The 26,054-nt window shown below is 42.0% G+C and overlaps 1 protein-coding gene across 1 annotated transcript; it reads right to left on the bottom strand.

The window, feature by feature from the left end:
- Nucleotides 1-347: 347 nt before the first annotated feature.
- TLR5 (toll like receptor 5) lies at nt 348-16,880 on the bottom strand. The gene is made up of 2 exons (XM_075042571.1): nt 16,755-16,880; nt 348-4,144 (listed from the first exon to the last, which is right to left on the bottom strand). The coding sequence occupies exon 2, from the start codon at nt 4,135-4,137 to the stop codon at nt 1,555-1,557; it is 2,583 nt and encodes an 860-aa protein (XP_074898672.1). The 5' UTR covers nt 4,138-4,144; nt 16,755-16,880; the 3' UTR covers nt 348-1,554.
- Between the last annotated feature and the right edge of the window lie 9,174 nt (nt 16,881-26,054).

Here is a 26,054-nt window from a genome sequence, read left to right as displayed (position 1 = left end):
ACAATCAGGAATGGTTCAGTAGCGTGTTCTCCAAAAATCCTTTTACTGCCTTTTGTCGACCCCTTGCAATAGTTTTTGCAAGGGGCAGATGGGGGCTGGGCTACTTCTATGTTTCTAAGCTGCCTCAGTGGTAGAAAGAAGTTTTCCCAGCTGCTTCTGACGTAGGTTTGATCTTTTTAAGTTTCCAAAATAGTATATAAGCACAGAGGCAGACAATGAAATTTCATCCAAAGGTTTTATTGAAACCTTTATGTAAAAAGTCAGACCTTTCCAAAGACTGAAGTAAATGCAAGTTTTATGTAGCCACCTCTCACCAGTGGCATAAGCATGAAATAGACAGAAGCGTTTCAAACAAAATGGAGAAGCCTTGGTTAAAGCCACCCCAGTAATCTCTGCATCTACTTGTCATTCCTGCTTACATAGGTTAGCAGAAGTAAGTTTTAAGTATCTGAAATGATAGGAGTATCTTGTAATTATACACTAAGGTCCTAACTGAAGAAGGGTCTCAATTAACACTTGACCAAAAATGTTTTTTGACATTCATTCAAATACAATTTCTTAGGTATGCTTTTAAAATTCCCATCTCTTACACCATGTACAGATCCATAGGCTAACAGCCTAGATCTGCACATGATCTTCATTGTACAGATTCATTCCTGCTTTGGCTGTCTGTCAGTGTTTTTTATGTGAAATAATCCCTGGTATAACCTCTGACTTTAAAGTATGCCTATAAATATTTGGACTGGTTGGGGAAAAAAAAGGAAAAAGGTTAGACATTTTCAGAGAAATGTAAGAAATGCAGAGAGTTGAAATGGTGGTGGTTTTTCTGACAGCCCACGGGGGCTCTGGGAAGCCAGGGCTGCTGGTCCTTTTTCAGACCTCCCTTTGCAGCAGCATTTTGTCCCTAATGCCAGCAGGTGCAGTGGATGGGAGGCAGGAGGAGTTGAGGCAGCCCTAGCTGTTACCTGAGCCAACAGCGACACCCAGGGCTTCATCAGCACAGTCAATCCCTTTTTTAATCTGCTCCCCCATGCTGCCTGGAAAATTTTCCGAGGTTTAGCCCTTTTCTGTTCCTGAATGACTACACTAATTGAGAAGGAAGTAATATTTTGCTGGAGTAATTTTATCAATAGAAATCCTGTATACTGGTGCACTGAGACTAAATTAGATTAGACACAGACACATCTACATTCAAACAATGGCATTCACATGTGTACTTTTTAATCTCTATCAAAATAGTTAAGATGGTATTATTTGTTTGCAGCTAAGGTCAAGACAGCTTATAAAACCTCCTATTCCTGCTTCCTCACTACAGTGAAAAACTCACTGAGGCCATACTGAATGGTAAGCTTTTGTTGAATAAATGTATAAACCGAGATGAATAGTATACTCAAGGACTATGTCACCATCAAAATAATAGGTACAGGTTCTGTAACAGTGAACACTGAGTCAGACTTTTATTAAAATGATCCTGAACAACCCCCTGAAGACACATACCTGAACAAACAGCGGTAAAATTATTAGAGAGGTAAGAGACAAGCAACCGATACACTATCAGTGCGAGAGTGTTGCTACAGTCTGCAGCTCTATACCACTGGCTTTCCTTCGCACTTTTTTTTCTTTCAGAATTTGGCAAGAAAGATTATGTAAAAACCAGTCTACATCTTGATAATCTTCAGGCCACTGCAAATATCGACTCCTTTGTAAAAAGTTTCGAATTGGTTTGTATTTCCTCAGTTGATATTGAGAAAGTGACCCAACCACTACCATAATTAGGACATCTTTCAGATCACAGAAGTACCTGCTCTGGGCAAAATTAAAGGCTTCCACACACCACCCATCTTTGAGAAACTGCCTGGTCACAATGCAGATTGTTTTCCTGCTGTTCCAAATGGCATCACGAATATTGTTGATATGTTCTTCCCCAGGCAAGAAATCTCTTTCCTCAAAGCACAAGGTAAATCTGTTTTTATCAAAATACTGTGAATCCAGGTGCTTTAGCAAAGAATTCTGGACCCATTCAAAGTCATTTTTGCAGTAGCACAAATACGCGTCATATTTGTATTTGCTTTTATCTGCCACTTGTGGATGGCTGTCTATCATTTTTTTTGTGATCGTTTTATACCAGACAAAACAAATCCCCCGACAGCGAGTAAAAATGATGACTGCCATCAGAAACATTAGAAGAGTGATGGAGGTGAAGATGAATACTGAGAACCTGAGTGTCTGCTGGAGTTCATCTTCAATGCAGCCATCATATGTCAGAGATGACAGTGGTACCCCTGCAAATGCAGGTGGGTATACACAGTACCTGTCAGATTGTGAGCCAGCTACGGTGACATTGGTTTCATTTAGCCACACTAGTAGGCTCTTTAAAGTACAATCACAGACATACTTATTATGTGTTATATCCAGAATACTCAAAGTCATAAAGACTTCAGGCTCGGGCGAAAAAAGCTGGTTTCCAGACAAGTTTAGGTTTGTTAGGCTTTGTGGAAAAAGGCCAGGAGAAAGATGAGACAATAGGTTGGAAGCTAGATTAAGTCTTTTTAGAGATGTTAGACCTCTAAAAATCTCCTGTGGAAGAGCACTAAGGTAGTTGTTATTCAGATGTAGAACCTGAAGTTTGGACAGTGCCCTGAACACATCCAAACATAAATCTCTCTCCCACACAAGCTGTAACATATTTTCGCCTAGATCCATATAGATTAACTGACTGTTTTCTATAACATTATCACTTTTCACACAGTAAGAGAAGCGATTCTGTTTTAAGAAGATATACTGCACATCTGGTGCTTGGAAAAGAATATACAGGTCACCCAGGTTTGCCAACCAATTTCTTTCTAATTCAAGGTGTGTTGCTGCTATTGCTGTGCCAACTACAGACATTAGCTTATTGTCACCTAAAAAGGCAGAGGTCAGATGTGGAAAGGAAGGGAGTCTTTTAATGGCATTGTCTCGGAGATCAATTACTTTCAGACTTACTAAGTTACTGAATGATTTTCCACCAATCATCCCAATATGATTTTGCTGTAAATCAATATACGTTACACTATGTAGACCCTCAAAAGTATAATCGTACAACTCACCTAAAAGATTACTTGAAAGATTGAGAGTTTTTAGGTTTCCCAAGCCAAAAAATGCTTGCCTTTGGATTTGATTGATCTTGTTTTTGAAAAGGTTCAGCAATTCGAGATCACCAAGGCCTCGAAAGGTTAAAGAATTGAGAGAGAAAATGTGACCATTTGAAATATCAAGCAAACGAAGACCACTTCTTGCTAGTCCTGCAAACATATCATTATCTGGATTTCTTAAGTTATTAAAGCCAAATCCTGAACCCATTGTATGAGACCTAAATATTAAAGAACCAATTTGAGTCCCTTTAATGGCTGTACAGAAATATTGGACTTTCTTTGTGCTCCAGCCATTTTCACCAAGGTCTAGTGAGTTAAATGTAATATTTCTGAAAGGATTTGGGCATTTGGCCCAGGCCATTTCATCTGTCTTGTACAGATTATTAGAACTGAGGCTAAAAAATAAAAAGTGTTTTCCTCGGAAGCTGGTAAGATTGCTTTCACACAAGTTGGATATTTTGTTGAACTTCAGGTTCACAGTTTTCAAGACTGTTAGATTATAAAATAAGGGATGAGGCTGAAGTTTTGTGATTTGGTTCCCTGAAAGATCCAATTCTTCTAACGAGCTCAAATCTTGAAAGTAACGTTCTTCCAGGATGGAATCTCCAAGGTCGTTGTGAAACAGACGGAGTACAGTCAGACTTGGCAAGCCCACAAAAGCATCAAGATCCAGTTGAAGAATCCTATTGAATCCCAGGTCTAAGACACGAAGGTTTGGCAGGTTCCTGAAAGCTCCTTTTCCTATGGTAACAGGATAGACATACTGCATTCCGATTTCCAACAGCAATAAGCGCTTCAGCAGTGGAAACGAAGTTGCAGTCACTTGTCTGATGTAGTTGAAAGTTAGCAAAAGCTTCACTGTATCCTTTGGCACAAGTGGAATATCTGTGAGGTTGCAGGAATAATATAGGGATACTTGGGCTTCTGAATAACAGCTTCTAAATGCACATATATCACTAGCTAGTGATATTCCAAAGGCAAGTACTAGCTGTTGATGTAACATCACGAATCTATGTGAAAAAGTGAAAATAGTAAGCATTAGTTCTGCAGTTGGCTATCTATGCAGTAAGTTGTAGAGCACATTTTTAACAGTTGTGTAATAAAACACTAATGTCACACTAAAAATTACTAGTGATTTGGGATTTATCCTTTCTCTGAAGTCTAACAGGCATCATCTGATAGGCTGGCTGGTCAGAAGATGGGTCCCGAAGAGATGCAAGAACCTCCTATGACCCAAAAAGTAACCCTCCTTTATGTACCTTAAGGGCAGCACCAAAACCCCACTAAGTAAGTGTGAAAATCTTGGCCTAGCTATATAATTTGTGTCATGGAACTGGTGATGTTGGTGTATTAGCTTAATTCTGTAATCAGTTATCCAAAGAGGTTTAAACAGTTTGGATGACCAAAGTAAAGTGCAGTCATCCAGTCATCTCAACAGAGCAGGCCAATGCTGCTCTTCCCCTGAGCGCTCTCCTTGTGAGGGCAATGACACTATTTGGAATTCAGGTTGCTGTCACACAGAAGTGCTTAACAGCCATGAATTTTTAAAAGGGGGACCTCTTCTGGAGCTCCTTGAGCCTCAGATTAACCCTGCAATCTGAAATTGTTCTTGAAAGGGTTGTAAAATAGTTCTGAAAGTATAGGCAGGAACAAGGCTAATAGTGAAGGAAAAGAAAAAACACAGTAGCCTGAAACTGTGCTGCAAGATTTCACATTTTATGAAAAACTACATTTCCTGAACTGTAAATTCCGAAGTTATATAAAAAGGTGCATAACATAATTCATGCAGCTCACTGATGAATCTATTTATTAATTTATTCCTGTGCTGGATTTTCCTTGTGTTATGCCATCTGTCTGCCTGCTTCTCTCTTTATCTGAGACAAAAACCTCTTCAAAACAAGGAAGGTCTTTTTTTATTGCGCATGGTAAGGAACAGAGCAAATTATTAGCCCTAAAGTGGTTGTTTGTGTACTGTAGTTTAAAAAAACCTTCTAAGATTGCAACCGTCTGCCTCTGCTTTTTAAAAAGCATTTATTGAAATGAAATGACAACCCAATGGAAGAATTTTTGTGACCTCCAGCACAATCTGCTTAAAAATTGGTAAGTGTAAATCCTTGTGGAACCAAACCCCCAACGGCCATCTAATGTCTGCAAAGTACATCTATTTCAGAGAGGAAGAAAGTTGGACTTCGAGCCAGTAATTAAAAAAAGGTAAACCCTGCTAATAATTATTATGATTTAAGCACACTGCTGCTTTAAAGCACAAGTACAAAATTCTATGCAGAATATTACACTTGAACTAAAATCATCTTATGCTTGTTGCCAACATACAAAGTGATTTCTGGGAAATGAAAAAGTATGTCAGTAGAAACCACTATGATAGTCCCATTGCAAATACCAAGTGAAAGACCTAGCCATTTTTTTAGAGACAATCTGCTAAATAGGAAGTACAAGGGTGTTATGGTACCATTGAATCTCCTAACTGATGCAGTCTCACTGTACCTAATGTTTTTGGTGACGTTCTCAAAGTCATCTGATTATACTAAAACCTTAACTTGTAACAACTGTGACTACTAGGGTAAGTCTGCAGATTTCCACCCTAGAGGCTCAAACACTAAGTGGGAAACACACATACCTTGCAACTTAAAATACTAATCTTGTCATTTTTTCAGACAATGTCATGGGTTTGGGACAAGATCTGATTACTTGAAAGTAAAAGAGACTATGAATATATGATAGAGTGCTGAATTCTGAAGTCCTGGCATTCAGATTTCATTCACATTTTGTCTCACTAAAAAATTTAGGATGTGCTGCAAAGAAAAGCAAATTGCAGGCAGTGAGTATCAAAATTCTGTTAAGATATTTTAACTGCAACTATGGGGAATAATTCCTAGTACTAGAAAATAATTGTAATTTCTACCCTCTTTTTTTGACCTAGCATGCACTGTTAAAAGGGGATATTATAAACAGTAAGCTATACTATGTTTGTCTTTATGACTACAAAATGTTGTAGGTTATTAAAAAAGACACAACTAAACATACAGCAGTTCATTCAAGACCTTGTTTACTTTTTACTTTGCTTGAACCATGAAAACAAAACACCAAGTTTCCCTTTTATTATTTGTTAACTGTTACAATCGTTCTTGTTGACACCACACTATAAGATGTTTAGCACAAATAGTTTTAAATTACATTTATGTTTCAGATGTTTACATTTCCATTCCTTGTATTTGCCCAAATGCTATGGCTGGTTTTTAAAGCTTGGGCAAAATCACAGCATCACCAAAAGAAGTGACAAACAGAAAGTACTTTGGAAGTCAAAATTTAATAGACATGTGTATCACCTTACCACAAGAAAAAGCTCAAAATGTTTAGAGTGGAAGAATTAGAAAACATTGTTTTTAAATTTAAAAACATAGTTTTATTTTTATTATTAGAAAATAAGAAAATGGTGAAATATTTCTAGCCAACTTTGTTTTTACGTTTACCTGCTTTTCCACATTCTTGTAAGTTAAAGAAGTCTCTAACAATCTCTTAACAGTTGTTACACTTCAACTCTGCTCTGGTTTGGTGACAAGGAAGATTTCATTTGTAAACTCTTTGCTCCCTCAATTTTTTTCTGCATAAGTTACTACCTTTTCCCCCGAATCTTGGCACTCCATGAGCAGGAAGAGGATGCTGGCAGTAAGTAATGCCTCTTACTGCTGTCATGAGGACAGCAAAGATTTTTAATTTAACAGAATCCCTCCATGTAGCATTTTATACAACCCTTCACCATTGTACATTAGCACCTAAAACCTTTTGGGAAGAATATTCTTCCCACAAAATTATGATCATTCCATTCAGTTACATGCCTGTGCATGGACATGGAGATGAAGGGATGTGTAAATGTTTCATTTGTTATTGAAAACTGGAGCAATGAAATTCAGAGAACCAGAGCTCAGCATGTGAGATTTTGTCTCCTTCTACTGTCTTGCTGTCAGAAGGGGTAAGCAGTAAAGGGAAGGGGAACAGTAGGAGGGTGAGGAAAAATGCAGCAAATGCTTTTGGGATGGAAAGTCCTAAGCAGGATATGTTTCTGAGCAATGGAAAGAACTTTTACAACGCAGGGTGGATATTCTACCTAGATCTAAAGGCAGCAAGCAAGTGCATACAGAATGCAAATACTCTAGCTCTGGTCTCAGCCTCCTCAGGAAGTGTGTGTCTGGATCAGGGAAGGCTGATGCAGATGCTTTCAGTCATCTGGAACTAACCTACACCATTTTAACTTTTTTTAAAACTCAGTTTTGTTAACTTGGGTTACTATACCTAGAAACCTTCACTAGCAGAGCAAGAAAGGAAGGGAACTGGCAGTACCTGAGAGTGGACGTTGCAGTAGTGCCTGTCCATCTCAGCACAGCTGTGTACACCTTAGGATATCCACAGAGGCTGTCAGTAAGCAGGGCCTGAAGTATAGCTGAAGAGGAGGACTAAGACTGTCTCCTTTTCGATGTACACAAGCCAGGAAAGAAGTTAGAGTAACAACTCTCCCATGGAGAATTAGAAAGCACTTGCCATTCCCCCTTCCACACCCGCAACAAAAATGCACTGGAGTCCACATAAATAAAGAACAGGTTACATACCCTATTTTTGTCCTTGCTGATGGTCGAGAGTATTTGCTTGCTTTTTAAAAGAGTGATCTGAAAGGAAAGTTTCGGTCTCAGAAGTGGTTTTATGCAGCACTCAGGAGCATGCTTACTCTCTTCAGCAGCCTCTCGTGCTTCCACCACATAACCCTAGGTCAAATGTGAACCAGCACACGCCAGTGGAAGTGAACAGACATGTACCATATGTGCTTATGAAAATGAGCAGCGGGCCTAAATGGTTCTCAATTGTCAGCCACAGGTTTTGGGGAGCCAGGCAGCAGAGGCGCTGGCTATCTGGCTGGATTCTAGAGAAGACCAGTCTGATATAATCATCAATAAGATATAAAGAGTTTAAAAATCTTTTCAATAACCTGTTGCAGTGACCATGATATCCTCCTAAGGAGATTTTTCCTAGATGACGACTCAGTCAGCCAGAGGAATTGTGTGCCTACCACAAGCACAGACTCCTTGAAATAATTCCACAAAGATGAAGTCCAGTGACCAAGAATACCGGTCATTTAGGGGTTCGGGATGTGGTTGGTGGATAAAAAGGTAAATACAGGTAAAACTGGTAAATTTTTCATTACCTGCACCAAAAAAAAAAAGTAAATTTTTTGCTCATGCTAATTTTCGCAAAAACATACAGGCCGTTTTCTGTAGGTCACTGAATCACAGATGAGTAGGGTGTATATATATATATCTATATATAAAATAAAGGTAGCAGTATCTTTTGGTGAGTGTGTGAGAATCTCATCTTTAATTGCCACAAGCCTGCTTTAGCATTAAGGATTAAGGGATAAACATTAATCCTACTGTCAAGTTGGAAGGCTTTTTTTCCTTTGGCTCCATAGCTAAGGGTGTTGCTGTTTGGACAGCAAGATGTGAGAGCTCACTTGGAGCCTGCATGAGTGCTGCTGTTTGTTACCCTGATGTCTTTCTGTGAAACAACACTGGTCATCACAGGTAGCACAAACGCTCCCCAGAGAAAGGGAAGAAAGACAGGATTAAACAACTTCAGGGTGGATTTCTTGCCTGTAAAATCAATGCATAGAAGATAGTTGTCTTTTCTCCCCTCTATACCCAAAAACTTGAGGCACTGAAGAGACAAAGACCATCTTAATTGTCCCTTACTATTTTTTTCAATAGTGAGATGGGCTTGTGTATAAAATTACAGTGATTTAACTTAAAATTTGATATGCATACTTTCATCAGTAACATACAACTTTTCTTGTCAATTTTTTGAAAATATATTTAAGCCAACTTCTATATGTCCAGAGTCCAGCTAACTGAACAGAGACTGTTTTATATTAATCTAACCTAAACTACACTGAGTTTGCAGCAGTGTTTATGAATAAGTTTCTAGACAGACTGGTGCCACACTTCTGCTTTCTGGCAAATTCTAAGATTTGAAAGAATCTAATCAGCAATAGATGTTTCTGTGTAGAAAATCATATAATTTCAAATGTTTTGCTTCTAATTTTTAGATACTAACATAAATACATTCTTGCCAGCTTCTGTCCCTCTCTTACATTCACCAGAGCAGCTGTCCTGCCTGATAGGGATGGACATGTTTACAGTTGTGATATAATGAGTTGGGGTTCCTGTATAATATACAGCTTCTGAATTCTGCTTGAAGTAATTATGCTTTTATTATGAAATTGTTCTGGTATACTGTGCCTCTACACGGCATCCAACATTACTGACAAAGGTCGCAGGATGTCTTTCCCAGACCAGAAACAACAGTCAGTTGTTAAATTCTTTTGGGACAAGGGATTAACTAATTCCTAGGAGAGTTAGTTAACCCCAGATCTTTCTGCCAGAAGCTGGCAAAGTGCAGCACTCACAAACAGTATCAATAAAGAAATCAACTTCAGGTGCAAAGAACATAGGCATGAGAGAGCCACTGGGAAAGGGAAACAATGAACAGGAGGAGTTTGGAACCTTTGGGTAAGTGGGGACATTTTTGCTTAGTTTCAGGTTAAGCCTGACTCAGTATAGATAATCTCAGCTAGGAGGACTCTGGGATTTCAAAGGGCTCTTGATTCAATCTGCAAGTTCTGGAACAAGAATCCCAACAAAGTCGAAAGAAATCCTTTCTCCTCTCCTCCCTCCTCTTTCAAACCCAGTTTACTTTTGAGAATAAATCTTAGGAAAATGTTCATGTTCTGATAGCATTGAAGTTTAAATACATGATCTTTGTACATCTGTAACTGATCTTTGGCCATGTGGCATATAAGATGGTTGAAACAGCTCCAGGAAAGGGGTTGTGGTAGATACAACAGTCTATTACCACTCAGCCATGCTGACAGCACAAAGCTGAGCTGTAACATACAAAGAAACACACATACAGCTTGTTGGCAGTTAGGGCTGAAATGGTCTCTCACAGTTTAGCAGTGTGGAATGGCTGAGCCAACCCAGAAGTGCTGCAAGAGCCTCTGTGAGACTCTACTCCTGACCTGAGTCTTGATATGTCAATGAATGATCTCGGTTCCCATCTCCATCTTTTCTTCTTCAGTCCCTTTCTCTTTTCACTATACTTCACCTGTGGCATGGATCAAGTGCACCAGCATATAAAGGGGGTTTAACTCCTACGTTAGTATGACCTACCACATCTGTCCTCTTTCCACATTGCTATTTAGTCTGGATGTAAAGGTAAGACTTAAGTTATCTGCCTGGGGAATTTTGGCTGTTAGCTGCCCAGTCTGAAAAGTAACCCCTGATCAGTGTCTCGGAATGAAGACTAGAAAGCATGCACAAACCTAACGCAGCCCACACACAATTATGTGCCCTATTCCTGGTACATGGCTAGCGCAGCTCCTGTCTTATTTGGATTGCATTGACCCTTCTGTGGAAACACCCAAACAGAATGAAGCAGACTTGGAAAAAAAAAAAACAAACAAAAAAAAGAAGAGGAGAATAACAAGCAAACCCCACTGCAAACAATGGAAACTTGTCTATTGTTTACATGTAATGGGGATGAGACTTCCTCTATCTAGAACAGCTGGGCTGGTTACCTGTGACGTTCAAGTTTTCTGAGAATGGGTCAAAGCTGTTGAGGCTGTAACTTTGGAAACTGGTACCTCAAAGTAGAAGGAGATGCTAAAAGAACTGAGGAGTTAACTATAGTTCTCCAATTCTGCAAAACAAGGGGAATACTGATTGGATGCAAAATTATGCTGGAGGCATGTACTGACAAAGGGAAGTAGAGGACAGTAACATCAGTTGCTAATTCTGTACTCAACAGTGGACTCTAAAGATGAAGGCTGGTTATGGATTTTAGCTAAACTAGCATTTTGGACTAAACAACCAAAATCAAGCAAGCAATGTTCTATTCCAAAATAATTCAAGGAGTTTATCTTCCAACCCCTGCTTGGCCAAAAATCCTCACAGCTCTTGCATTCTTGTTTGCACTGCCAAGCTTCTGCAGGAGAGATAAAAGGTACTGTTGCCTAACATACTTACGTGCTTATAGCCTCGTGGTTAAAGCAGTTTCCTTGAGTGAGACCCAGACTGAAGCTTCTCAGACTGAGGAAGGCTAACTATTCAGGTCTTCCACTTCCTTTAATGGTCTAACTGGGTCATAATATCAAAGACCTCTCCTTTCCTTGGCTAAAGTTTGAAATAAAATGTCCATGGCGTCTAGAATGCCCTGCACTAGACCCAGAGTTGCAGCTCTGCTAGAAGTGCTCCATGCAGGCTCCCCCGAGGAGGCCTGCTTGGGGACATGTTCTTCATATTGATGTCTACAACCTCTGCCATCGCTGTGCAAGGCTCCTCACCCTGGGGTGCTCCTGTGCAATGGCTTACACGTACTGGGAGCAGCAGCAGAAATGGTGGTGCCATGTGGGTTTATGACTGAAGGAAGGGCATTTTGGATCAGATTTTGGGGACTTGGCTGCCCAAAATCTGCTGAAATTCACCTGAATAGACTCAATCTATTTTGATAGAGTGTCTCAATCTCATTCTTCAATTCTTGGGTCCCTTCCTGCCATCCAAATGAAAGAGTCTCCCTGTTCAGTCTTCCCTATATATTCACATGTCACAATTCTGTAGGGAATTGAGACTCATTCCTACTTCTTGGAGAAAGTGCAGAACAAGTAAAATATCCTCATCTAATACCGTAATATCATTAATCTTTTCTTCACTCCTGGCAACAATTACGGGCATCTTTCCCAGAGGCTGGTGGTACACACTGATTGTGAAGGACTGTTTGTATTTGGCACGTAGTAAAATTTCTCAGAAATAAACCCAAACACCTTCAAAGAGCACCCTTTTAATGGAACAGAAAGCCTACTGACAAGGAGTTTGTTTGTAATATTTATCTAGGCCATAAAAAAGACCTTGAAAGGTATATCACAAACAGTAAGCCTTTGTTCTTAGACTGGCCAGATAAAGGCCAACTGCTATTGTGAAAATTTGTATTGCTGCTGTTATCTGATTAGATCAAATCTACTTACTGAAACAAAAATAAAGCTCCAAGCTTTTGCCCAGGCTCTAAGCCATCATAATATACGCGTTTGTGCTCATAAAAAGCTGTGCAGTGTAAACATGCTTTTCTTCATGGGGCCCCTCTAGCCAATTACTATCTAAAAAAGAAGCAATTTCATTTATTAGATAATTAATGAATGTGCCCCTTCCCACCCCCTCAGCCTCTCCCTTAAGATGCTAGGGTGCTTAACTCAAATACATCATTTTCCAACTTAAAATCAGGAAGCATTTTATAAGGCAGGTGAGTATTGTGACAGTTCCTATCAATGATGGGGAAAACCTAAGACAATAAGGCATTTACTGACCTGACAGAGCAGAAGGACTATATAAAACAGCCACTGCTTTGTGTAATCAGAAGCTACCTATGGGATGTAATGATCTAGTGTTCCTGTTCATCATCTAGATTTATTTGTATTTATTTATTTGTTTTTATATCGCCTCAGATTATATGACGAGATGTGGACACACAAAGATAGTGCGATTCCTCTATTATTATTATAACAGTTCTTTAAAAGAAAGCAGTCTCCAGAAGGCTGGGAAAATAAACTTGGAAGTATAGACTAAAACATGCTCTGGGCTATTTCTCAGAGGCACAGGAGTAAACTGGATAGGCACAGGGAGGGTGCTGTAGCCCCAGACTCCAGCCCCTGGCCCCAGCGCAGTTGTTTTTTAGCTGCTAGCACTGTTTTGAGTGTCTCCTTCCAGAGCAGAGCCAGCCTGCTCTTTTCCCTGCCATGTGCCGCAAGCAGTTTGCTCACACTGCTAAACTGTGAGAGACCATTTCAGCCCTAACTGCCAACAAGCTGTACGTGTGTTTTGTTGTATCTTACAGCTCAGCTTTGTCCTGTCAGCATGGCTGAGTGCTAATAGACTGCTGTATCTAGCAGCCAGCTGGGCTGGTTGTTCCAGTGAAGCGCCCCAGCGCCGAGCACTGGTCCATCTGCCAGCCCCCAGCAGCACAGGCTTCTCGCCGCTGTGTCTGACAGGGGATGATGAAGGCAGAGAGAGCCTCAGCTAGGCTTGAGAAGAGGACCAACAAGGTTTCTTAGGCTCTTCTAGATCCTAAGGAAATGAACTTCTTGAGGCTTCAGTGAGGACAGTGAAGGTTCCTGGTTTTTTTTTTTTTTACTTGGTGCTACAGTTGTTTCCCAGCAGAGATGCTTGTTCAAAGCTGCACAACCAACCTGTGGGCGGTCATAGTCACCACTCAGGTATTCTTGCCTCACACCCTGAATCCATGTTGACTTTCTTTTTCTTTGAAAACTGTCATGTCATAACTGCCTGGTCTAGACTAGAAGCCACCCCAGGGAAGTAGCGTTTCCTTACTGTTGGTTTCCCTTCCCTCTTAGCTATCATTTTGGACTGTTGTTGTGGTTTAACCCCAGCCAGCAACTAAGCACCATGCAGCCGCTCACTCACTCCCCCCCATCCAGTGGGATGGGGGAGAAAATCGGGAAAAAGAAGTAAAACTCGTGGGTTGAGATAAGAACAGTTTAATAGAACAGAAAAGAAGAAACTAATAATGATAACACTAATAAAATGACAACAGTAGTAATAAAAGGATTGGAATGTACAAATGATGCGCAGGGCAATTGCTCACCACCCGCCGACCGACACCCAGCCAGTCCCCGAGTGGCGATTCCCCACCCCCACTCCCCAGTTCCTATACTGGATGGGACGTCACATGGTATGGAATACACCGTTGGCCAGTTTGGGTCAGGTGCCCTGGCTGTGTCCTGTGCCAACTTCTTGTGCCCTGGCTGGGCATGAGAAGCTGAAAAATCCTTGACTATAGTCTAAACACTACTGAGCAACAACTGAAAACATCAGTGTTATCAACATTCTTCACATACTGAACTCAAAACATAGCACTGCACCAGCTACTAGGAAGACGGTTAACTCTATCCCAGCTGAAACCAGGACAACTGTGTTTTTCACAAAGTGGATTTAGCCTAGGGATAAAATGTCCTTTTTTTTGTGCTTGCAGGATAATTAGAAGCAGCCAGGATTAAAAATCTCACCTGGAAAAGATCAAAGTGGTAATAGGAAAGGACTCTTAAGAATGGCAGCCGAGTTTTTAACTTACAGGAGGCCAGCTTTCACAGACGGAACAGAAATTCCTGAGAAAGCAGCAATAAGTGGAGAAGCAGCATTCAGACTATAACTCCTAGGGTCACAAGCAGAGCTCTGTACAGCCTTACCTGCAAAGCTAACCTTTTTATAAAGCTCATCAGCACTGTCATGCCTGTGAAATAGTGGTCAGGCACAAAACAGTGGTAATGGTTCAGTAGCTGAAGTCAGCAAAGATGACTAAATGGCTAGCTGGAAGGGAAATGGCACGGTTGCCACACCTGCACTCCTGTGATCCAATCTGGGCACGTTATTTATTAAGGAACTATTAAAGGAGTATGGAGACCTGTGTCAAAATATGTAGAGCCTAACAGAACTGGTAATAAAGAGACGTTTGCTTTTGCAAATATGTTTTTTGCACATATGTTTTAAAAAAGCAATCAAAAGATAACAAGCTGCAAATGTCTAGTGACAAAAGGACCATAAATATAGGACAATAGAGAGACAGACAGCCAATCTGCCCAGCATTTAAGTGAAGTTAGAAACCCGCTCCACTCTTTCCTGGAATGGAGACATTGAAAGGATACCTTCTGAATTTCTTTGAAATAGGCTTTAGATCAGAATATATTTGAGTTAGCTCTTAACTTGTTGGTGGAGGAGAAGAACGTGAAAATTACACTCACAAGTATAGCTGACATAACTTTGTCCTGTAGAACCTGTTGTGTAAAGGAGACCTAACAAGTGAAAAAGGTAGAAAAGTAGCTAGTAGCCTTTCTGAAACAATTCCTGTGTAAGACACTTGGCGAGTTAGCTATTTCATTTACTCGCAGTATGGTAGTAGAGTCCTAGGGCTCACCTGCATATATATCCCAGGTCAAGTGCTTCTCTACTGATGATCCTCATACAAGATAGTCCCAACCCAACCAAGAAGAACAGCTGTCACACAGGCTAACCTGCATGAAAGGCATTTAGAGTGGAAGCAGGAAACCAAATCATACGCTCCATGCAGTGCATGTAAAAAGATAAGCACGTGATTTCTGAATCCATAGAAGACCTGCAGTCTGACACTTAGGGACTGACAAAACAGAAATCCCCAGCAGGTTATATTTTAAATTCTGTCTCTACCCAGCTCCTTCTGGAGAGAAAGCTAGCAATGTCTTCATTTAGCACATTAATCTATCACGTAAAACAGTTACACTCAATTCTGTTTTCTGCACAATGTAATACCAAACCCTTTCATCTCACAAATACCCATTAACTGTGGAAGCATTGGTTATTTTGGACCGGAGGTACTCACCTCCTCTTCGGTTACAGCTCTTCCAACTGAGTGAATAATGTACAAGATTCACTAAATCAAAGACATGTTTCAGGCTAACGAGGGGTCGGGGGATGCTTTGTACGGGGGCCAAGGGAGGGGAGGGAGGAGATCTGCTCTGCGCAGTTTCCATATTCTGACTATGCACATTTTCAACCCAGAAACCATCCTTAGAGAACAGCTTGGAGGCCCTTTTTGCCCCCACTCCAGTTCCTGCCTCTACCATCTCAGTCAACTTCTAGAAGTTCGTGCACAATGACACAGCTTCAAAAGGAAGCTGAAGAGTGCCAAAAAGATCCTGTTGCCAGTTAGGAGGAAGATGTAAGTCTCATTTGCCCTCAGGTAGAGGATGGAATTGAATGAACTCTCCCATGACCTGGGTGAATGCTCCTAGCCATCAGCCACTGAATTAAAGGTGTACAGTAACAGTTCATGGCTGCATTTTAAAACAAAGCAGCAGCCACTGCTGCATTTTGGGTTGGCTCTGAGCTAGAAGCATGCCTACATCAAAACACCTGTGCCACATAGCTGGACTAGATGCAGACTCATCAGCCCTGTCGGACTCGGGCATTGCTGGGCATCTGCAAGAGCAGAATGCTTCATGCCTGAACACTGGAGTGAGGGGTGGGGAAACCTGCTGACATCCAGCAAGCTGGACTTCTCCCAGACCAGGTGCACGTGAGGCTGTCTTACCTCCGATACCTTTGTACCTTTTAGAAACTTTATACCCCGCGTATCTAATTTTTCCCATAAAATGAGTGTAGCAATCCTTGTCTAACTTGGAGGGGGAAAAAATGTTAAATAACATACTGCTTTTAAAAATGTGAAGTGCAGCCCCGGTGCCAAAAAATTCTCCTAGGGGTGGACAACACGCCTTATTTCTTAGCGGCTCGGAGAGGAAAGGCAGAGGGCGAAAAGGGAAGGCGAAGCTGGACCCGTGGACAAGTGTCGGCTGCGACGGAGCTGTGTAGGTCTGCCGCTCCGTTCTCGCCTGCTGCTCTGTCACCCGCCCCCCCGGCTCCCCGCCCGCAGCCCGGCCTGGCCGCCCCCCGGGACAGGCCGCAGCGGGACCCCCCGCCCCGGCCCGGAGGCCGGCAGCCGCCTCACGCCACCCGCGCTCACCTCCGCCGGCCCGGCCCGGCCCGGCCCGGCCCGGCCCTCAGCGCGCCACCGCCACCGCCGCCCCGGCCTGCGGCCACCCCACCCCCGGGGCGGAGCGGCCGTTAACGGAAACCCAACGGCCACGGGCGGCGGCGGGAAGGAGCACAGCCCCCCTCTCTGTCACCCCGCTCGCTTCCACACGCACCCCAGCCGGCCGCTGCGAGAAAGCGTCTTCGAACACCCGGCCTGTGTGAAATGGCTGAGGTGTCGGGCGGCGTGGGGGAGGACGGCGGGCGCGGAGAGGGCGGGGGAATCGCTGCTTTTTCTGCCTCGGGGAGGCGGCCGAAAACACCAACTCGGACTTTTAGCTTACTCCTGGAACGCGACGGGAACTAAAGGCCAGCGCCGCGCTGAGGTGGGGTGCTGCGGGGGTGAGGAATGGAGGAAAACGGTGGTGATGTGGGCACGGAACGGGGAAAAAATCTAAAAGGAGAAAGGTAGAGCCAGCAGTGAAGAAACACGGGCAGGCGAATTCCCCAGCAGGGTGAAGATCCTCCCTGGCTTTTGAAGACCAGCTGCTACATGCCGAGAAGGGGTCCGGGAGGGGGAAACCAGGCTGCGGGGTGCCGCCGGGGCAGGGGAGCCAGCTTTTACTGGCTTCGCTCGATGTAAGCATTCTGGTGCCCAGAAGACGATCACACCGACTCACCCCAGTCTAAGCAATGTGAAAATCTGTGTTTGCTGGCTGCTTGGTGCTTGAGCTGTTTCTTCTGGTCTTTTGCAGGTAGAAAGAGCCAGTTCATCTCTCTTACCTCCAGTATGGCTGACCCTCTGGCGTGCACTTCATCTGACCCAAGCTAACTGCAAGCGGCTGATCCGCTACTCGCATTCTTACCCTCTCTCTAATGGTCATTATATTCCATTTTCACTTTACCTTATACTAAGTAGAATACTTAGGCTTACTAAAGAAGTAAAGATTGAAGGATAGATCTTGTAGCTGAAGTGATTTATTTGCCCGTTACTATAATTCTTAAAGAGGAATCCAGGAATGAAGAGGGAGGGGGGTGTAAAAGAGAGGACAGGGTAATTTTTCTTTTTTAAAATTATAGTAATTTAAATTTTCATTTTGCATTTAAATACAATTTCTGGAAATTGATGCAGTTTGAAAAAGTGGCCTCTTCTGAGCTGCCCAAGGCAGCTCTTGCTCACAACTCCCAGCAAGTCGTAGACCCTTCTCCTATCCCTCCACTCAATGGTCAGATCTCTCCTTCTGGAGCCTTTCTCTTCCTAAAAGGATTTGAACTCTGCTTCTGTCCCTGATGTCCCCTGACGTCCCACCAGACCATGAGGATATCTAGATAGGAAATTCTCACTCTTTCCTGCTTAAGCTGCTGTGTTTTGTATGGAATCGATTGGGCCAGAGATGACACCAAAGTGCCTGTCTTCATGCTAATCTGGATTATGTACCTTTAATTACTGATACTTATGTCACTCCTGTATTAAGTACTTGTAAGTGATATATGTACTTTAATGGTATTAATGCACCTCTCTGGTTGCCTGTGGTATATTCTACTAATGTTAAATTGGGTGAGAGATTACAACACACTCCGGCACTGAAATGATAGTTCTGAGGCCACTGAAAACAGGACCTGTGCATCTGTAGAGAAGTAATTTTGCTAAATTTGAAATTCTGTGTTTAAACGAAACACAGGGAATCGGACAAAGCCAGATAAACTATTTTAGGAAAAGTCCTACAGAATTCTGTCAGGTCGCATAGGATATTAGAGAAGTACCCGTTGTTTTGTGCAAATTTACAGTATGAGGAAATGGTTGTGATATGTATGCTCAGATACAGAATACTTATTTTCCCTTTGGTCCTGCTTCTCTCTCTTACTTTGAATAGATGGAACTGGATACCTGAAGTTCTGAATATTTTCAGGATTACTCAGCTGTAATTATTAGGAAAAGACAGTAAGTCTGTAGTAAGTCTCATTTCTACTGAGTTTATCACCACAGCACCTCTTTCCAGGTGGTGACAGTAAGAACCACCATCAGGATTTAGATGTGTTTGCCCCCAATTTATACATCTCAACGTGTGTCTAATGTGGATACTTCAGTTACAATCCTGTTGTTGTAGCATGTTGATGCAGGTGGGAAACACCTAGGTTTTTGTGGATCCTGTCAGCTTGGGCCTTTAACTGTTTGCCCATATACACAAAAGGCTGAGATGTTTTATACTGAAGTTACTGAAGCCAAGGCCTAGAACCCAGTGACAGTTTAGGTGCCAGCTAAGCCAGTTTCAGATTGTGAATAAAGATTTCAGAAGTGGCTGAAGCAGCAAGTAAGCAGGACTGCTATCTTTTCATGGCTATAGTCTTCAAGCATCTTTTTGTTTAATATAAAATGCACATTTCAGCACGGCAGCAAGGTATTTACTGCTGCTTGTTGTACAGTCAACTGCTGCTAACAAGTGGTCACAAATTTACAGGAGTGTTTTTTGCAAAAGCTCTTGCCAAGTTACTGTTGGAAATCCAACCCGGATGTTTTTTTAGTTTGGTGCATTGACTTTGATTTACCACTGAACAGTGCTCACACGCTATTATTACAACTGCAGACTTGCTTCTGGATTAAATCTTTTTGATTCAGTTATTAAAAACCTCCAAGCTTAAAACGTGTAAATCACAGGAGTCGATAAAAGATGCCAGTATATTCAGCTACTGTACTTGCGTAACTCAGAGAGAAAAGAAACCGCTAAGTTGTGTGTTAATGCAGCTGTATTTTCTGTAGCACTGTACTGACATCTTTCAATGCCTTCTTGCATAGAGGAAGTAATGTAATTCCAAATGATGCAGATGAGCATGTTATATTTTGATGACAAAAGGCACACCTACACAACCATCTCCTGGTGTTCTGTCACTTGCAAGAAATGATGGAAACTAAAACAAAAGTTGTCTTTCTGCCAAGGAGTCTGTGTTAAGCAGAGACACGTTTCTTGCTCCTCCATTGTCTTATGCAAGTCACATACACACAGTGAGCTAGACATCTAGCAGGTACCATAAGGGATTAGGGAAGAGGGAAAAAGAAAAGATGTCCTCTCCACTATACACATGAAAACACCCAAAATTAGGAAAAATTACTTACAGAATCTTACTGTGTCCCGGATTTATGCAGCTTCTTGAAATTTAGCACTGAGATACCTAATTTTAAGCATATTACTAATTTCAAGAAAATATCATACATAAAGGTTCATTTATAAAAGGTCAGTAAATGGTTTAACACATTTTGTAACAAATAGTCATTTGTCTCTGTTGTGGTTTAACCCCAGCCAGCAACTAAGCACCACACAGCAGCTCGCTCACTCCCCCCACCCAGTGGGATGGGGGAGAGAATAAAAAAAAAACCAACAACTCGTGGGTTGAGATACAGTTTAATAGGACAGAAAAGGAAGAAAATAATGATGACAATAATAAAATGACAACAACAATAATAATAATAATAAAAGAATTAGTATATACAAAACAAGTGATGCAGAGTGCAATTGCTCACCACTTGTTGACTGATGCCCAGTCAGTTCCCGAGCAGCAATCCACCCCCCCCAGGCCAAGTCCCCCCAGTTTATATACTGGACATGACGTCACATGGTATGGAATACCCCTTTGGCCAGTTTGGGTCAGCTCTCCTGGCTGTGTCCCCTCCCAGCTTCTTGTGCCCCTCCAGCCTTCTTGCTGGCTGGGCATGAGAAGCTGAAAAATCCTTGACTAAGTCTAAACACTACTTAGCAACAACTGAAAACATCAGTGTGTTATCAACATTCTTCTCATACTAAATCCAAAACACGCACTATAGTGGCTACTAGGAAGAAAATTAACTCTATCCCAGCCAAAACCAGCACAGTCTCATATTTTGACAAAGACTGCAACAGGTTAATAGGCTTTTTATTGCCATGGTTTATCACCAGCTGTGATGTCTTCTGCTGATGTGCTTGTAATATTTCCAGTGTATCATCTCACTCAGTTTTAAACATGGTAATAAAATACATTAATAACGTGCAATCTTTATAAGCCCCCTTAAAATGCAGCTAGGATATATTCTTTATTGAAATAAGACCCAAACAGGTGCTCTCTCTCGTATTTAATGGAGTGGATTTAATACTGAAAAAATGTGCTTCCAGCCAAAGAACAGGCCCTTGTGTGTGCTGATTGGGCAAACGACATTTGCCAGTTGTAATGAACTCAGACTATGAAATTCTAATAGAAACTGAAGGTTATCTATGGCGAATGACTAATATCTTATAAATTAAGGTCTATAATTGCACTCTAGTGATTAATGCATTAAATTACTGATTTCTTACATGTAAGACACTTACCAAATGTGTATCTTATTGTACCTCTGGGCTCACCTATAATGTACAACAGGCAGGTGAAATACATGATCATTTCCCACAGGCTTCTTCTAAAGCAAGCTTCCACCCACACAAGATCAACGCTGTAATAAGGTCATTATTTCTGGAGACACACATTTTCATATCTTGCATAGGTAATGGCATTAAGTTCCTTTACCTTATGAGTCTCAGTTAGAATTATCATATTAAATACCAAGTATTATTTGATTTTTTTTCCCACCTGGATTTCACAACAAACATAGGAAAATCTGTGATCTTCTTAATAAACCTCCAGCTTTAAAAAAAAAAAAAAAAAAAAAAGCCAGTGTGGGTTGTGTTGAGTGTTTGGGGAATTATTAAAGTGTTTTAGAAAGTGTTTATCAAAGCAGTGAACTCAACAGTTTGTCCACAGAATGGATATAATAAGAAAAGATAAATTTCTACATGTACAAAGATAATTACTCTCCCTTTATGCATGTAGAAGGATCCAAAATGAGCCTCTGTAAGTGAATTTTTTCCTGGTTTAGCTAGCATCGATTTTGATCTGAATGTGCTTCTGTGAGCTTCATTATTAGCAAAACTGAAGACTTTGGAGAGGCAGGTATTTGCATTTATATGCCTTTATAGCCTTGGCTACCACTGAGTTCAATTACAAATATGACTCTGCTAATTTGAGCAAAGAAGAGAAAAGCAAGTTCAGTAGTCTAACTAAGCAAAGTTTGATCAATAGATGAAAGTGCTGTATCAGTCTCGACGTAATAATAATTCAACATGTTACATTTTAGCTTGAAAATGCTGATATTTTCATTTTAACACATTGAAACCGAAGTTTCATCTCTTGAAATTAGAGTGGTCAGATCTTGGTAAAAAAGCTCAGATCTGTGCTTACCCTGCTTTGGATACTTAAAAATAAGGTAAAAATATGCAAAAGGGTAGTGTCTGAGGAACTGATTCAGCCCTCTCTGCTTCTCTCCATGGTCTGAGTAGGTTGTAGGAGAAAAATGTACTCCCACACTTAAAATATACATATATAAAATACAGCCTTGGATTGTCTGACCTCCACAGCTGTACAGGGCAAATCCCTATTTTGGGCTCTGCTGCCAGGCCAGCCAGATGCAGCAGCAGCTTCCCCCTGAGGCCACTCAGAGTAGAAGGAGACCTTTGTTCAGGCAGCACCCGCCAGCCTGGCAGCTGTTCCCCGTATTCTGCAAAGAAAAGCTGACCGGAGCTGAAACCTGGTTTTATACTAACCTAAATACCTTTCAATCGTTAAGACTGTAGTAAAATGGCCTGTGACAGCTTTCATGTTACCAAGTTGGCCAGCATTTGTATGTGAGTGTACCTACGCTTGCACTCGTACAAGGTCAGGTCTCTGTCCGCAGAAACCCCCCAGGAATCACTTAGTGCGTGCAGTATCAGGTGAGACAGGAGAGGGCCCCAAGAAATAATTCCTGCAGCGTTAACAAAAAGGGAGGATGAAGGTAAAACAAAATCCAGTGGTAACACTCAAAGAAATGTCCCGTGAAATTGAAAATTGTACATGCTGACAATATGCCAAGGTTCTGCATGCAATTGGAATTTAAAAGTCAGCACCTCCACAACAGCCTCGCAACTCCTGTTGGACTCGAGACATCGGTCAGTTAACAACAGCGTATTCAGCTGGGATGGCTGGATTGCTCCATTCTGACCACTTCTCCAAATGTGAATATGACAGATGAATTGCAACATGTCATGTTCATGTTGTGCCACTCAAAACCACAAAGGGTGAGGAGAGCGTAAAACCAGCACATCACTTCTTCCACCCCAGGAACATTATTCTTTTAAGGATCTCCAAAGTGGTTTATTAGCAAAGCACGTAGTATCCTGGAGAAAAAGTCCTCAACATTTTTTTCATATGGAAAGATGCCTGCAGGCATCAGAATAATAACCCGAAGTCTCAATACTGGATCACATTTTTACCAAGAATCAGGAGGAAGTAATCTAGCCAGATTCAAGAGGAGAAACTACTGGGTGGCCGTGCGAGTTCCCCGGCTGGCTGGCAGCCCCTGTGCTGCTGCTGTGTGTGGCACCTATGCCCAGGGCAGGAGAGGCCCCCGAGCGGTGCAGATAGCGGGACCTGCCCACCACGGAGCTGCGCCGGAGGCCGTGCTTCCCGGCGGTGTCCTGCCACTGCAGCCCTCTCCAGAGAGGTGACCTGCCACTCAGCCTCCTGCCCCACGGCAGGTAATCACATTGACTGGGGACTCACCTGCCAGGATAGAAAAATACGGCAATTGTGCTGCATCTCATTCCGCCTCACTCGGTGCCTGGTTTAGCCAAGCTCCCACCACTGCTGCTTGCACTCCTGCTTTTATGCTGACAGCAGCTGCTGGCCAGGAGTAACTGGAGAAGGCTCTTGGAGCGAGATGTCACATCGCTTCTGGCTTCATCCACGCCTGAAAGTCCAACCTTTCTGACATGAAGCGTGTTTCGCTTTTGTATAGCCTCTTCCTGTATTTTTCCTACCTGTTCTGACTTGACAGCAGTTTCTGCTTATTTTGTGCTATCAGCACAAGCCCTAAACCACTGACCTTATCTCCACCTGTTCCTGCCAAGGAAAGTGCTGCCTAAGGAAGAGAGAGGTGCTGCAGAGGCTAAGCTTCTTCTGTGACTCACTGCCTGTGAAGCAACCATCACCTCACAAATCATGTTTGCCTGAAAATAGCATGCTTGCCATTTTCAGTAACCCCACAGATTGCTGATCTTTTTCATTTACTTTGTACACTTGAGAGAATTTTGTGTCTTGGCTACTTCTTTTCCTGGCCAATGCACCAGTATTTGTACTGACGGATCTGCGTGGGTCAAGGCCCAGTACAGATGGGCTACGATAGCATAAATGTGTGTCTCTTCTGCACTGGTGTATATGGTGCAAATCCATAAACAGCCTTCAGCAGTGAACAGCTGTTGTTTTTTTAAGAGAGCAGAATCAATTCTCTATGACCATGCCAAGGGGTAAAGCAGTTGCTCAAGTAGAGCATTTCCCAGCCATCACAAATTTGTGCTTTTGAATTTTTTTGCATTTCCTACCTTCTTAGAATTACATAGGAACAGTCGTGTTTGGCATCTGCACATGAGTCCATCTACAATTGGAATTTAAAATCTATCACAATCTGCTTGGCATCAGTTTTCCTGTAAGCTTTCAGCATATACTTACTGCTCTCTCCAGTCATTCTTCATTTCTTTCTCTGTGGCCCCACTAATTAAAGCCTTGGATAATTTTCCTTTTAAGGTCCAAACTCTCTTCACTCTGTAAAAGAGAAACATACTAATCAAATGTCAAAGGTCTTCAAACTGTTCTTTTTGCGTTGCAGCCTGTGATGATTACATAGCACTCTCCCTGACCAGCCACCGCGGGTGTATGCCTTTGTCATTCAGTAAACAAATCTATTCCACAGAGCTTAAATATGTAATTCCATGGCAGAGGCTGTCTCTTTCCAGCGAAAGCACTTATGAACACATCTCGCATTAAGCTTGGAGATTTCAGTGCAATCACGGGCTAATATTTTTCTAGTTTACATGCTGGTTTTTCCTTCCAGGGTCCTAATTCTGAACATGAGATTTGGCTGCCCTGTAGTGAACTTCCTGTTCTGCAAGTGCATGACTAATCTGAACAGAAAAATGAATGCACAGGGACAACACAGCAATGAAGCTACTCCTAAGCTTGATTTTTTTGTTGAAGTTTTTTTAAATTTCTTTAGTTTTCAATGGTACTTGCTTTGGAGCTGATGTGAGTTGGAAATACTCACTACCACATATAGCTACGCCTGAAGAACATGCTGATAATGATCTGACAACGTTGAATGCTGCTGATGCAAAATCCTAAGAGGACAAACTGAGGAAAGGCAATAACAAAGCACTGCCAAAGGGGGAGGCCCATTCCGCCACAGACTGTAAATATACCGGGTTCAGTGGGGGCTGCAGTGCCCAGCGTACCTGAGCAAGCAGGAGCAGCAACGTGGATGGCACAAGTCGGCACGGGGTCAGAGCCCTGCTCTCTCCCCATTGCCTGCAAAGGGAGAACTGGCCTCCCAGTTCTCGTGGCAGCCACAGATGTGGCTACAGATGTGCAGATGTTGTGTGCTGCAAACACAGGTGTTCTCAGAGACCCGAGGCCCGCTGTCATTTCTTGCTGATTATTTGGGAAAAAAGTCCCCTCTCTACTTACTGCGTGTTCAGTCTTGGACCACAGAAATAAAGTGTATGGGGTTCAGTCTTCTTTTGAGCTAATTATAATTTAATTTCTTGAGCAAGTATACCCACTACCTTTCCTTCTTAGAAACCCAAAATCTACATTTATCTTGGGTGTTGGGTTTTTTAATAAATTATTTATAGTTTTTAAATTATGTAGTGAAAAAAAGCATTTAGAAGATGAGAGAGAGTGGCAGGTTGTTGTTCTTGCCAGCGCTGCAAACCAGCTGAGGCAATGCCCCTTGTGCTGGAAACCAACAGGCAGACCTGTGAGGATGAAATCGCATTTTAAAACTGAATTTGGAAGGCAGAAAATCCTCTCAAGAAAATCTGTCTGTGTTAACGGATGGAAGTAATTTCCTCCCTTGTTAGATATTCTAGAGCACGCAGATATTTGATTTACGTCTGCTGTCTCCTAGCGACATAAAATATGGTTTGGTGACACAGTCTCAGTGAAGAAATTGAAGGTCAGGGAACAATTAATCACTTTCTTGCTCATAATTTAATATGAAGATATTTAGGCATATTTAGGATACTTAGGCATCCAAAGATGAAGACAGCACCATCCTGGATTTAAAAAGTGTCTAAGAGGGGAACTGTCTTCCTTTCACTTGCTTGTCAGTGCCTAGAGCAGCCAAAGGCTATTGATGACCTGTTGCACAGCCCTATGTTGTGAAGGCTTAAATGAACACAGAGTATCACAATACACACAG

Source organism: Buteo buteo, chromosome 12 (genome assembly GCF_964188355.1).
Source record: "Buteo buteo chromosome 12, bButBut1.hap1.1, whole genome shotgun sequence".
Taxonomy (NCBI): domain Eukaryota; kingdom Metazoa; phylum Chordata; class Aves; order Accipitriformes; family Accipitridae; genus Buteo; species Buteo buteo.
The sequence above is the reverse complement of the archived record's forward strand: the minus strand, read 5'-3'. Positions and strand labels throughout refer to the sequence as shown.

Bases quoted from the DNA above. Each gene is read 5' to 3' on its own strand.
- TLR5 (XM_075042571.1), bottom strand. From the start codon at position 4,137: ATGTTACATCAACAGCTAGTACTTGCCTTTGGAATATCACTAGCTAGT.